At 38.2% G+C, this 14,996-nt stretch overlaps 1 protein-coding gene across 1 annotated transcript; it reads right to left on the reverse strand.

Moving 5' to 3' along the window:
* Window positions 1-8,733: 8,733 nt before the first annotated feature.
* Window positions 8,734-13,747, reverse strand: LOC140231263 (protein FAM81A-like). Its single transcript, XM_072311409.1, has 6 exons — window positions 13,678-13,747; window positions 12,950-13,143; window positions 12,075-12,193; window positions 11,331-11,460; window positions 10,538-10,780; window positions 8,734-9,072 (listed from the first exon to the last, which is right to left on the reverse strand). The coding sequence occupies exons 1-6, from the start codon at window positions 13,745-13,747 to the stop codon at window positions 8,734-8,736; spliced, it is 1,095 nt and encodes a 364-aa protein (XP_072167510.1).
* Window positions 13,748-14,996: the final 1,249 nt, after the last annotated feature.

Here is a 14,996-nt window from a genome sequence, read left to right on the forward strand (position 1 = left end):
TGTGTGTGTGTTTAAAGGTAGTGGTCATAACACAAGAGGGTCAAACTGCAATGTGCCACATTAAATAAGTATATCAAGAACGGATACCTCATATAAACAGCTTAAAAACCTAACCTCATTTTTAAAAAAAAAAAGTGATCGAGTTTGTTGCTGTGATGCTCTACGGCTTTGTTTCAAGGGTTTGACAAACACTGACAGAATTTGTGCCAATAGCTTGCACTTTGTGTGCACAAGCTGCAACAATATCATATACATATAAATACTGAATTTCCCTCTTCAATGCCATGGCACAGTCACGAGTGATTTGCTATCAGGTCATTAACCCTTATATCACGTTTGATGAAATATGTTATATCTTTGAAAAAATTACAGAAAAAACAAACTCTCAAAGCATCTAAGCATGAACACCTAACTAGTGTTTTAGTACCACTAACCCTGCTACCAAAATGTTATAAATTCCAAAATGGGACATGTTAATTTTACATGGGTTATTATCGTTGTTGAATGTTATCAATAATGCATTCTTACTCTGCTGCTCCCGACATTAATGCTTAAACCTTTGTCTGCTTTGAGCGCCGATTGACACAGAAAACCCCATAACCTTGTAAACACAGTCCAAAGTCCCTAGTACAGAAAGAAGTATTGCATGTGCATCAACATTAAAATTTGGGAGGAATACTTAGTACTCAGTAGATAGAATACTAGCTGACATTGAGGGCGCTATGCACGCAAGAAGCTATCTGATCTGGCCAACGACCAGTTTTGCATACTGTATAGATTGCACGGATGTTTGTTATAGCAGCGTCGTTGTTGTTGCTTGTTTTGTTTTTGATAAAAGGAAGTATAGAATAATTTCTCTTATCTACAGACACTAATCAGTTGCTGAATCATCGATAGATCTAAGAATAACAACACTTTCCGGTATTAAGACGACATGATTTCAGTTCGTGATGAAAAGTTTGAGCTCTCTCTATCCTTGTAAAATTTGCGTGTTTATGATCCCCGGTTCTGATCGCGTGCGTTTGTTTTTGTGCACATATACGTGTGTGTTTGAAACGTTGCATGGCGAGGCATATCGATTTCATCATGATTTTCAGATCAATCACAGGTGCCCATTCTGTGATTCCGAGAATTCATCCGACGACTAGTTTTCGTATAAAGTTGGTTGTTGTTGTTGTTGTTGTTGTTGTTGTTGTTAGTGTTTTGTTCTTTCCATTCATCAAATCCATCGACAGCAAAATGAGGATATTCAGCCGCATGACTGGCTGCACCTTTTCAACTTACTGATATTGCTCGCGGAAAAAACAAAAACAAAAACAATACAACAGCTTGCCTGGTGTTTGCGACTATGATCTGGACAACAACAAAATAATGTGTTCCAGGAAACAGTCGTGTTTACCATTGTTCGTTTACTTAACAGATCGTTGGTATCTATTGACTATATTGAAGGATGAGAGCTCAAATGTCAGACTTGAGAAGAGGGAAAGAGATAGTATGTGTATGTGTGTGTGTGTGTGTGTGTGCGTGCGTGCGTGTGAAATAGCAACAGCAACCCCAGAACTGATGAAAGGATGATGAACGACAGCCTATTGTATGGTGGTTGGTTGAGATGCATTTTGAAATGTCTAAATTTCATTACATTTATCATGACATGAAAATAGCTCAAAAGACCTTTAAAGATATTGGTGGCTACATCAGAGTAGACTTAAATACAATGATTAACGCAAGAACTGAGTCCATGACCACTTGGGGGTTCGAAAAACAGATAAACAAACAAAGAAAAAAAAAACAATAACCTGCTGGGAAAAAAAAAATCACAAACCCATGACTCTCGGAGAGTTCCGTCCGGAGATTATTCCGAAGGAAGAATAACTCGGCCTACTTAAAGTTAAAGATCATGCGTGATGTGATTCTTCCAAAGGAAGAATCACATCACGCCCTCACATTTTGTGTTTTTGGTAGAGAGAGAGAAAAAAAAAAACACGAATTTGGGTGATAAAAAAAGAAAAAAAAAAACCCAACAAACTAAAACAAACGTTCCAAAGCCCCTGCACTGCACATTCAAATAATAGATCAACTACTTGGTATCTTTCCATTCTCCTTAAGCTGATTATTATCTGTTACAAGAGATACAGCTTATTAGCTCTGGCACAAGACACCAGAGTCAAGAACAAATGTCATGAAATTGTGGAATTCCACCATTTGTTTTCGCTTGTTTGTTTGTTTGTTGTTGTTTTTTGACATCAACAGTAATGTCTCAAAATGTTTCTCAGTAATGTATCACAGGTTGTTATTCCATCAGGGTTTAAAGGTTATATATTAAAATCATTTCCTTTTTTGATTTTGGTAGGCAAGGAGAGGTTACACAAATGCAGGTTGGTATAGTTAATTGTAATGTATGGTGGATTATAACTATGAACACTCCAAACATGGGCTATGAACATAATACACGGCATATTGGTCAACACTTACACTGTATTTCTCGCTTGTGTTGGTGCCTTCAACGTTTTGTATGATGATCATTCAAATTGTCTTTTTTACCCCCATTTGTTGGTTATTATGAATGAGATTCACCATATCAGTTGCCTTTACACTTTTTTCCCTTGTCTAAGATTACTCCCCTTGTCCCCATCCCCGTAACAATAACATTATTGAAAATCAGACATTGGCATTACGACGGGCAATACAAAATCCTTTAAGTCTTCATCAATATCGTACAAATGTAACTTGCCATGTTTATCGACTTAGCAAAGAAAGGGAGAGAAGAGCAAAAATTTGGACTTAGTTTCTTTGTGCTCCTGTCAGACAGTGATTCCTTCATTGTAAACATGGATACAGAAAAGTTTGTTTGTTTGTTTGTTTTAATCTGGTATGGTTGCTGAAGAACATCTATCTGCAAATACAGTATCAAGGATATGTTCTCCCTATGAGGTAGGATTTTTCAGTTATCACATTGTGTGTATCATGCAAAAAAAACCCCACAAAACAAACAACATCACATCCATCATCATCAATGGAATATTGTGTGTGTGTGTGTGTGTGTGTGTGTGTGTGTGTGTGTGTGTGTATGTGTGTGTGTGTGCATTTTCTTTTGTTTCCCCATTTTATTGCAGGATCCTGCACTATACACATCATAGTGCAGGTAGTACAGGAAGAACATATAACCATATACACACCATTTCATCACAACATAAAACACACATTTCCAAGATTTTCTTCCATGCCACCAATTAGCATAATAAGCAATCCCTTTGCAAGTACAAGCATCTCTCATCTAGAGGAAAAAAAAAAAAAAAAAAAAAACGATCAGACAATATGCATATCTGTTTCACACATTTATTCTGAAGGATAGATTCAAATCCTTGGGATTGTGCAAATGTATAAAAAAAAGTTAACAAGCACATATATATCATTCCATTAGAAAACGTCTGCAATTTGTTTTGACTTATTACCTCCGCCAAGGGGGGAGGTTATGTTTTCGTTACCGTTGGTTTGTTTGTTAGTTAGTTAGTTAATTCGTTCGTTCGTTTGTTTGTCCGTGTGCAAAATAACTCAAAAATTGGTTAACGGACTGAGATGAAACTTGCAGGAAAGGTTTAGAACGACACAAGTAACAAACAATTAACTTTTGGCAGTGATCTGAGAATTTTGGGAGAATTTATGAAGGATTTTTGATATTTTGGCAGGTAGGGTCAATGAACTTGGGAGTTCAGGCTGCGCGTATTTGAGGTTTGCATGCGCGCACTAAAGTGCGTGCTCTAGTTTCTGCCAGGGCGAGGCGCAGCTGAGTGCAGCTGAGGGTTTATGACATAACAAAGGCTTCTATATTGGGAAATTGGGCGGCTTTCAGCACACAAATGCAGTACGTATGGATGGAAATCACTGATCTCTGTGGAAGAACAAGATCAGTGCGGGTGGAAATGGGCTGCATGCTTGGCGGAGGTCTACGCTCTCAGAGCGCTTCTCTAGTTTCTAATGCAGCTAGTATGGTGAATGATTTCCATACAGCATCTGTGTCAGTCAGCCAGTCTTTACTAAACCTACAGCAGAAAATGCTGCAGGTTACAAAAACCCAATGTAGGCATGTTGGACCACACACTTTAAGCAAAAAAACAAAAACAAAAAAACAAACAAATAAACAAACAAAACAAAACAAAAACAAAACAAAACAAAAAAAACTTATGTGAATTATAGAATTTCATCTCAGTATTTGATTCTAAAATATTTGGCTTGCACAAAGCATTTCTGGAAACCTTTCCACCTCATATATTTCTAAATAACCCACACCAAAACAAAACAAAACAAACACCTTTTCTATTTGTAATATCATGGAATATGAAGAATGTTCTCATTTCTTATTTCTTGAGTGGTTTGATTAAGGTATGTCTCGGCAATTTTCAAACTAGTGGTCCTACAATATAATGAACGATGATGGCTGAGTTGAAGGTTTATACTTTGAAGAGTTGACTGATTTCATGTTCCACATGAAGATTAAGCACCTGAATATTACCTGCTGCGCTGGTCTCTTTGGTTAATGGATATCAACCTACTAAATTCTGAATCACCCATGACCTTCTTGAGAAAAAAAAAAAATTAAATAAAAATATATATAATTGTCTCATTAAATCTGTTCAATTTTCTCCTTGTTGAAAGTGCTGTTCAAAAGCATATTGCTTAGCTCTACAGATTAAGAGTTGTAGCACACACGGCACTCAAATACTCAGGTATACGGTTATGAGAGGCATCCCATAAGATCGGAATGATATAGCACAGGCAAAAAAAAAACTATAATGGGCTGGAGACGATCATGCAATGATAGGTTTCGGCTTCTACCAACCTTTAGTAATTTTGTTGGCGAGCTTTTGTCCACTCCTGTGGACTTCCTCTGGCTAATAATAATATAATAATAATAATATTAATAATAATAAGGTCTTATTTACCCAGGGTAGCGTCTTCAGTGTTGCCACTGCTCTACCAGAGGGCCCTGCTATTATTATTACCCTAGCGTTGCCAGGTACCCATTTATACACCTGGGTCGAGAGGGACATTGTGGGTAAAAACATCTTGTCCAAGGATGTAAGCACTGGGCGGGATTCGAACTCGCGGTCCTCCGTTCGGGAGTCGGGAGTCTTATCCACTATGCCACAGCGCCCCCAGTGGTCACATCCATTCCATCCCATTTAGCTTCAGCTGAACACACCCTCAACACAGGACACAATATTGTGTGGAACGATACCACGATGCTAGCCTTTGAAAGAAATTTTTGACCAAGAAAAATGAAAAAAGCCCATCTGGATTAAGAGAATCAAGCTAACACTCAATAGGAAATCAGGGTACACTGTGTCATAGATCTTCACTTCAATGATCAGAAAACAAGCAGTGTAAGAGAAACAGTGTGACCAGTTGGCCTGAGGAAGTCTGAAGGTTCATAGAAGCCTTACCCTTCCATCATATGATACACCACTGTATAATCATAATTTCCCACTAACAGCAGCATGGTACATCACACATATACATAAGTTTACAACTTCACCTATTTACAACTTCATCTATTTACAACTTCATCTGCTATTTTTCATAACTATTTCAGAGCTACAGTAGAAAGACTTGGGCAAATTTTTTTATCTGGAGGGAATGACAAGTGGAATTGAATCTACAGAGAAAGACTTAATCTTCAGTGCCCAGTACATGACACAAATGTAATGTGCAATAACTACATTCTATGAATACACTGGTACACTATATATTTTACCATGAGAGCATACACATACTGTGCTTAAGCATACTTCAATGACTCTATATATTTCAGCTCACAATTTAATTGTTGCATTTGACTGTCTCGCCAACAGGCTATACAATGAAATGCAACCCATGTCAAACTGACTTTAATTCAGTATAAAAAAAAGCAGAATGATTAACTTTCATCAAAATTTGACAAAGAAAGTTGTGAAATTTAAAGTTTCATACATTCTGGGAATCAGCAATATCAGTTGCAACCACATCGTATCTTAATTGATAGCTGAGGCGATGACACACCTCAAAATTCTCGTATTGATTTAAGAAAAAAAAATCATGAATTTGCAATATTGGTTTATTCTTGAATGAATTCTGCACTCGATCTCCTACAAAATCATTAGCACTGTGTCACTACACTCTGCAATAATTTGATGCAAAGAACGAAAAAAATACTTTTTGAATTTGTTCAAAAGTCTGAAATTTTTGTAGATTGCATGCACATCAATAGAAGATTTCTGAGGCAATAAATTCTTCTAATTTGCACTTATGTGGTTGTGACCAAACTCACTGAATTCATAAAAACATGTGAAATTTTAAACTTCTGTATCTTTCTTTTATGTAAAATTTCATAATTATTGCTTTTTCTTTCCTTATTTACTTCATTTTTTTTTTCAGATTTGTTATGTCATTTATTAAAGTGCATCAAATATCGAGTGGCACTTCATTTGGATTGACCGCAAGCCCTGTTGATGCTTTCACAGCATACAAATTATGTATGAGTGCAGAATACAACGTACAATGGCCACTGCAGAATCAATTCTAGAAATTTGAAGAAATGTAAACACAGACTAATGCTACCACTGAATTATTTTCTTGCTGAAATAATCAAATCTATGTCAATCACCAAATTGACCAGGGATGCAAGTTAGAATGAAAGAGGGGGCCCAAAATACATCTACATGAAGCTCCTTTGTACATGAAAAACCCCTGAACTTTGAAACTGTCAGGGTTTGAATTCAGGCTTTTGCCTGAAATCTGGCATCCCTCCAATTCCTAGCCTGTTCAACATAAAAGTGTACGAGACGTATGCCACACATTATTTCACAAATAGCACAAGCGTATCAAATTTACCACACTGTTATAATAATTTATGCATAGAAAAATAAAAATATGTGTACACTCTACAGGCATTTCTTGTCATGTGAAGGCAGTATTTAACACTGAAAACATCCCATCCCTACAATTTATTGAATCAGTTGTGATTGCTACATTGAAAACTTATGACAAGAGGGAATATCGCAACAAAGTTTCTTCTATAACACTCTCTATATTTTGTTAAGACCGCATGACCAACCTTGACCAATGAAGAAGAAAAAAAAAAAATAATGAAAAAATTCCCTGAGCCCATTTTGTGACATGCACTATAGATTTTTTGTTTGTTTGTTTTTGTTTTCCAGTGGATACTGATAGTGCAATTGATACTACATCTTGCCAGCATACAGTGTAGTTCTCTCTATATTATATTCTTGATTAGATACTGTGAAAAAAAAACAACACCTTAATAACACTCTTACAGAAACTTTTTACAAAATCTATGCTACACATCTCCCCCCCCCCCCACCAAACTGAGTCTGTGTTCCTGGTGGCTGTGTAATTTTGGTGGTTTACAATAACTTTGGGGCATTTGTTTACAGGCCGGTTCCAGCTTCGCTCTCCATACACCATTTTGTTTCAAAGAGCCTCTTGTTCACATTTCGCAGCATGCTTGACACTTCATGTCTTGACAGCAATCTAATGCTGAGACTAGAGTTCCTCAATGCGATTAAGGATCATCTGAGGAGTAGAAATTTCAGTCCCAGCACTGTCTACATGAACAAAAAAAATTGTTTTGTGTTTACTCGCACATTCTCTTTACAATATTGTACAGGTCAATTAAGAAAACAACACATGTCACGCTATCTCTGCCATAGTACTGTCACAGATATCGCCTATGAAAAATGCATACGTCAAGTTTTAACAGAAAGAGGGTTTAGGAGGTAAAATTGAGCGAGCTCCTACACATTTCTTGAATATCTTTGATAGCTTCTTCACTCTTCTCAAGAATAAAATAAGTATTAAAAGAGTTGTCTGCTGTAACTTGTGTTTCTTCTGCTTGGCTGATTTGTTTCTTTTCAGGGAGATGTCTGGATAAGGCATATACATGTATGTGCTAACCAGCTTGAGTTGTTCTCAATCCTGATAAACTCTGACTTGGTATTACCACTTCATATCTTTTCCTTGGAAAATGTCTCGCAATTGGCAAAACCTTATTTTGGATTTATTCAGTCAGGCTACTGTGACTGTTCTGTACAGGAACAAGGAAATTCATCAAAGACTCTGTGACTTTCAATTTTTGCCTCAGAGCACTAAAGCCTTGCCATCAAAATTTAAGCTAAACTCAATTTGTGATTAGCAAGTGATGACCAGACAGTAGAGTATGAATGGATGTGCATTCTATGTCAATGATGCCCTGTTATTCTCCTTGTTATTAAATGAAAGAAAAACAAAAACCAAAATAATGGATGCATTATTAGAATACTGTAAATGTGGGTATTTTCACCTGAGTAATTGTTTGCGCTCAGCCAGATAAGAAGAGTTTCGTGTGTTTATAATTCCGCAAAATCAAGACATAAACTACTGGAACATATAGCCAGCAAAGATATTTGCATGCTTTTATTTTCACACTAGTTTGTGGTTGCACAAAATGCATGAAAACTTCCACTTTTACAGTATACAGGACTGTCACCTAAACCCAAGAAAAAATTGTAAGAAGATGAATCTCCCTTGCATTGGAGATTGTCGCATTTCATGCCACATATTCCCACTCTTGAGTGAATACTAATTTCACATATAATCTACTCCGAAACTGCATGCTGTTTGGGAATGAGTGATGTCCCCTGGCCAGCCACACACGTGCATGTAAGCCGCAGCGAATGCAGTCTTCTGCCTCAGCATCTCCTAGGTGACGACGACCAGCTTCTTCATCCTGGCCATCTCTGCCCGAAGCTCCTCGGCAAGGAGTACCTGCTTCCCTTCCAGAACTGCCCGCAGGCTTGTCAGGCTCTCCTTCAGGGCCTCCAGTCCCCCCGAAATCTCCCCCTGGGCCTCCTCCACCACCGCCCTCAGCCGGCGCTCCACACGGAGTAGCTCGTTCTGGAGGGTGCTCTCGCTGGTCCTCTGGACCTCCCTCAGCCCCGCTTTGCTCTCGGACTTGGCCTCCCTCAGCTCCGTTTCCAGCTTCTCCTGGCGTCTCTCCAAGGATGCGATTTTCTTCTGTAGAGACTCTTCTACCTCATCCTGCATAACAACGTTACAGATGTTCATGATAGTTCTAGTATGCATGCAGAACTGTCAATGTTTGCTCTAAAATGTACACTAATGTATAAGAAAGAGATGTGAAAGAATGCCAAATAACACAATTTCAAGTGGGTAATGGCATAAAAACAAAATTTTAACCAAAAAGGTTTGCCGGAAGTACTACAGTCTCAGAGCATACCCAATCATGGTTGCTATGTGACTTTTTTTTTAATAATCGATCATCCATAATCGACAAATCAGGTCACAGCAATATCCATCGATCTCCTACGCTGGAGTATATCGCATGCAGCTTGTTGGAAAATATGATTGCTAGGACACAATCGATCATCACATAAAGTTCTACCTGCCCACTACTGAATGGGGAGGGTGCTTCAGGAATAAAATTTGTATCCATACAATGAAAGTTGTTTGTACTCTTTGATCTCAAAATACTCCAAAACAACTCATTATTCTGGCAAATTGTGTCAGCTAGAAAATTTTCTTGAAAGATCCTTTCGATGTACACATATCTTGAGCCGATTGGAATTGATATGGATTATAAATGGTGACTCTGGATCTTTATCAAAAGCTTGGCAAGTGATGGAGAGATAACCAGGCATTTATGATGCCTACCAGGTAGAGGGTACAGATGACTATGCATAAGTGGCTTGTTATATGTGAATCAAGGGAATACAGAACATCTTGAGGAGAAATGATTTGCCACGTAATATTTGACTCCATCATCAAATGGCAAAGATCCATATTGCCATATTATGAGGGAATTGATGTCGATCAGACAGCCAGATATGATTAAAAATCCTCCTCTCTTACATGTAGTTACTACAGACTGGTTAGCAAAAGTCATCAATGATTGAAATCTTAATAACTTTCTGGTAGTTGTTCAGATACACAATTTACAAAACTAAGATCAGAGGAGGAAGGTAATCTACATGACTGACAATTGTATATGATTGCCTTGAAGATTGAGTCAAAGTTATCATAAAGCCTCCTGAAAGTACTACATTGAATATTAAGGAGTAATAATGTTTGATTTTACCCAACAGACAGCAAATTTCTGTATCATACAAATAGCAGAAATAAAGTGCATTTGAATGTCTATTTCATGAAATTACACCTAAACACAAATTCGTTCTTTGTAAATGCTGTTTGCTTTCAATTTTGAAGATTGATATTTGGTAGTGAAGACAACTTCATGTCTGATGTTTGTGTGACTGTGTATGGAAGATTGCTTGGCAAAATAAGTTGATGAAGTGGGAAAAGAGGCGACTGCTGGAGTGCACTCAATTGTAGGGCTGAAAAAGGTCAATGTTAATGTCTGCATTTGATGCGTGATGAACTAGGACGTGGGGACAAGTGTTTGCAGAGGATAGCCCAACCAACATGAAACCCCACTATTCAAATGGGCAAAATAAATAGGAATGATTATAACTGATGCAATTCTCACCACTTTCTTGTCCCGTTTGTGCTGTGACATGTCCATGGACATGGTCATTTCTCTCTCCAGCTTGGCCTGAGATGACAGCCCCTCTGTCCGGATTGACTCCACAGTGCGCTGAGTTTCGTCGATCAGGCTCTGGAGTCTGGCGTCGAGGGTGGCAAGCGCCTGCTGGAACTTCTCCTCGGACGACGTCAGCCTCGCGCTGTGCTTAGATCTGTGCTCCTCTGAGCTCTCCCCTAACTTGGAGATCTGTCTCAAGGAAAAATTGTATTGGGTCGAGAGAATCAAGAATTAAGAACAGTTCATGAGAATGATGAGAAGAGTCTTCACTGAATCTGGATTGATTTTTGAAGAAAACACACACATCTTAAGCACACACACACACACACACAGAAAAAAAAAGCACAAAGAAAAAACCTAAACCAACACCAAAACAGCACTTGGAGTTTATGCAAACTTTCCAAATATGAAGTTGGTTGGGTTGTAATTATCATGTTTCACTGTAACCGGTAACTGGATTAACTGGATACAAAATGGGAGAGAAATCTCTCTATTTTACAATTGACCACATCCCAGAAAGTTATAACCATTAATTAAGTAATATTTCAAAAGCTCACTATGATGTTGAGTGCAAGTGTTGTATTTGTACTATAAATATACAAATTGGAAGTTTTTTTTTTCCTGCAAATTCTGAGGACCATGTAACCATTTTTGGGGTGTCAGAAGCAAGCTACATGTAGGGCATGGTTACTGCAACTCAAATTCAACTGACTGCAAAACCATAAAATCAATTATTCACCTTCTCTTCCAGGAGATTCTCTGTTCGAGTCTGATGACCCATGACCGTCTGCATCTGAAGGGTGAGCGTGCTGAGTGAGTCAAACATCTTCCTCATGTCCCCTGAGAGAACTGAAATATTGGCGTCACATCTTGGAGAGGAAAGAATACAGAAACCACTTTGCACATTCATACCATTTTACTCATATTACAATGATCTGCTCTAAGAGAAAACATGCAAACTATACTAAAATATTTATTCACACTATAATCCAGTATATGGCAATGTGAGCTTGATGAAATACTGATTATCCAAAATTGAAAAACTGCAGTGGATATGTGATAATAGCCATGACATAAGAATTTCCAATAAAATTGAAATTCCACCATTTAGAGTCCCAGTTCTAGTTTCAAGTAGAATGAATCAGCGTGATATTGAGCTACATGTAATAAGTACAGAGAATTTACAGATATTCAATGTGATATGAATTGTATTGCACACTGTCATCTGAAGAAGAAATTAAGAGGAAGTTTGAAGGGTTTGCAAAAGATGGCTGCAATTATTGAAAAATGAAATACAATGTACAACACCCTTTCACATCACTAAAAAAAAAGGGGGGTTAACTGAAGAGAAGTAATGCAATGGTACAATTCTAAAAGCTAGTAGTACAAGTAAGAGAGATGTACACAAACTCTACAGCATGGGAAGTAAGGAAACAATTTTTTGTCTTTTGTTTTGTTTTTGTGTGTTTTTTCACCTACGTACCTCGCAACCCTTGACCTCAGGTCATTTACAGAGGTTGCCTGCTGCACCTCTAGACTGCGCATCAAGTTGTTGCTCATAGCACTGGCCTGGTCCCGTCCACTGAGCTGGCTCTCCAGGCTCTGTGCAGTGTAAATACATGTATGTAGAGACAATTATCTCAGGAGTAGCCTCCATACAGAGAAGCAAAAGGCTATTCACTGCCACATCTTTCTTGAGAGTTTGCCTTCTGTTTATTATTACATATTGACTGACAATCCTTGCAACTATACTTTGAACTAAAATGCAGTCAGGCAAAGTGGTTTATGGAGAGCCAGAAAAGTTTCAGCTGAATATACAAAGTGGAGGAAAGACATACACTCATCCCAATTCATATGGTATTAGCGAACCACCAATAAGAATTTATGCAAAGGACACAGGTAACACAACTTGCTGCTGTAAGCATGTGTACTAGTTAGTAGTTACAGATGGGTGTCTCTGGCACATAGAATAAAAAACAAACAAAAATAACGAAGTGTGCTTTTCTCTAAATATAGGATGTCCATTTTGGATGAATTCTACAAGGCAAGGTACTAATAAGTATATCTTATCAATCTGAAATAATCAACATGATTTAGTCAGGTGACAACAAGAGAAAGGTTAAAATTGTGAATATCAAACTAATTCATTAAGAAAAAGAAGCTTCTGTTTCTGAACCAATGAGATATATTTGTAAATCACACTACTGTTTTGCAATTAGGACAGCCAGCAAACACAGATGAAGTATGATCAACACTATTGACGAAAGTTTACACAGAAAAATATCACTATTGACATAAATTCAGCAAAATCAGTCCAATGCTGCGTCATCTTTTTCTATTCATAGTGCTCAGGCTTACCTCAATTTCATGTCCCAGCCGCTTGAGGGCAGAGGTGACGGTGTGAAGGTGCTCCTGCAAGAGCCCCCTCAGCTGCCTGTCGGGCCAGGCCCCGTACCCACTCTCCTCCATCATGTGGGAGACGATGGCATTCTTCAGCTCTGATGCCCGCTCTATCAGCATCCGGGAATTTGCCCCGCGGGAAGGAGATTCCACTACCTGTGTGAGTCAATGGGGATAGACATTTTAGATTGCACTTGATCTCAAAACTCAGCATTCTATTCTTGGATGAAATCTCGTAATAAAAATCAAAAATTTCTTCAATGCAATGAATCACCAGACACAATTCTACATTTAACATGTGTCACAATTCATATTGATCAAAACTAGAGAGAAAAAGTTACATGGTACATGATATCATCATGACCTCTTATGTGCATACTCAAAAGGACCCATCCTTACAAAGTTTTGTTAACCTGTTGAGGACGGGATAATTTTGCTACAACACGCATTTCCCATAGACACCTGCCCGAGTATACTCGGGACTTGTCTTCAATGGGTTAATTTGGACATATACATAATGCACCCACTCTCTTTTTCAATGTGATTTGCTTCATGCATGTAGAGCCAACAAAGGTAAAACAGTCCTTGTAACTAAGGTTATAGGCCAATTTGTTGGAGGTGGCAGATATGTGAAATATTTGAAGTCAACACAGATGATTTTAAAGAGTGAAGTGAGAATGATCAACTCACCTGGTTTTCTGCTACTCTCCCAACATTGCTCCAATTGCTCTGCAAAGGTGGCAACCTGCTTGCCATCTTCAAACTATCAACGCTGAGGCCCTACATGTAGAGTTGTTCTTAGGTGCTCACGCGAGTTGCTTGCCTTGAGTTGCGCATGTGACAGAAGCTGAAGCAGACACTGGAGTCTACATCATGCTTTTGAGTTGTAATGGGTAAGCAATTATGGCTGTAAATTGAATGAGCCCTTCATGTCACCTTCTTGATCTGGAAGAAATGCAGAAAAAAGAAAAGAACTAGATATATCGCTACGGCGACTGATATGCCTCCGCCATAATGCATGGTTCTCCTAATAGGTCTATAGTACAATGTCTTGACAATGTGTGATGACAGTTTGACACAATTGGCAAAATATTAAAATGACAGGTTTGCCACAAATGTGCTGAATGTTCACTTTCCTAGAACTAGGTTCAATTGGATGAATGATTAAAAATGTCAGAGTGCAGGTATTTGGGGAACTGATGATTTTTACTTGACTTTTGACCCTTTTATAAGTTCATGCATTGAGTAATTTTCAAGGTATTGAGAAAAAGTATAATTTCAGTATCAAATGGGAAAATAGCATTATCTAAACCTGGCCTTTAACCTTTGACCTCACAGTTCCAAAGAGAATCACTGTTAGGTTGAACATGCATAAATATGTAAGTTTCATGATGATACCTTGAGTTACTTTTGAGATATGGAGGAAAAAGTGCAATTCAACACTTTCACTTGACCTTTGACCTTTTGACCTTTGACCTTTTGGCAAGAAACTTCCCACAGAATATATATCAGGTAATACATGCATACATCAAGTTAAAAAAAAAAACCTTCAGGCATTGCATAAATATAAGGAAAGTAGTGATATTTTGAGGAGTTGACCTTGACCTTTGAACCATGACCCCCAACTTCCCTAGATAATCACTGCCCATTGGAACAAGCATATATACTAAGTTCCATGAAGATACCTTGAACCATTTGCGAGATATGGAGAAAAACATGAATTTTCAACCTTTTTTTCACAAAATAACCTGTAACCTTTGACCTTCGACCCCGTGACCCTAAAATCCAAACAAAGTATCATCCCCCCAGGATATACCCTCATACCAAGTTTGATGTAAAACCACCACACGGTTCTTGAGATATCAACAAAAACAAAATGGGACTGACGTACGGACGGACGGACGGACGACCCGAAAACATAACGCCTCCGGCCACTTCGTTGGCGGAGGCATAAAAAAAATTGGTCACGAAGCAAGGCCAGCGTCGCACACACAAACAGACCCTG

Source organism: Diadema setosum, chromosome 7 (assembly GCF_964275005.1).
Source record: "Diadema setosum chromosome 7, eeDiaSeto1, whole genome shotgun sequence".
Classification (NCBI taxonomy): Eukaryota; Metazoa; Echinodermata; class Echinoidea; order Diadematoida; family Diadematidae; genus Diadema; species Diadema setosum.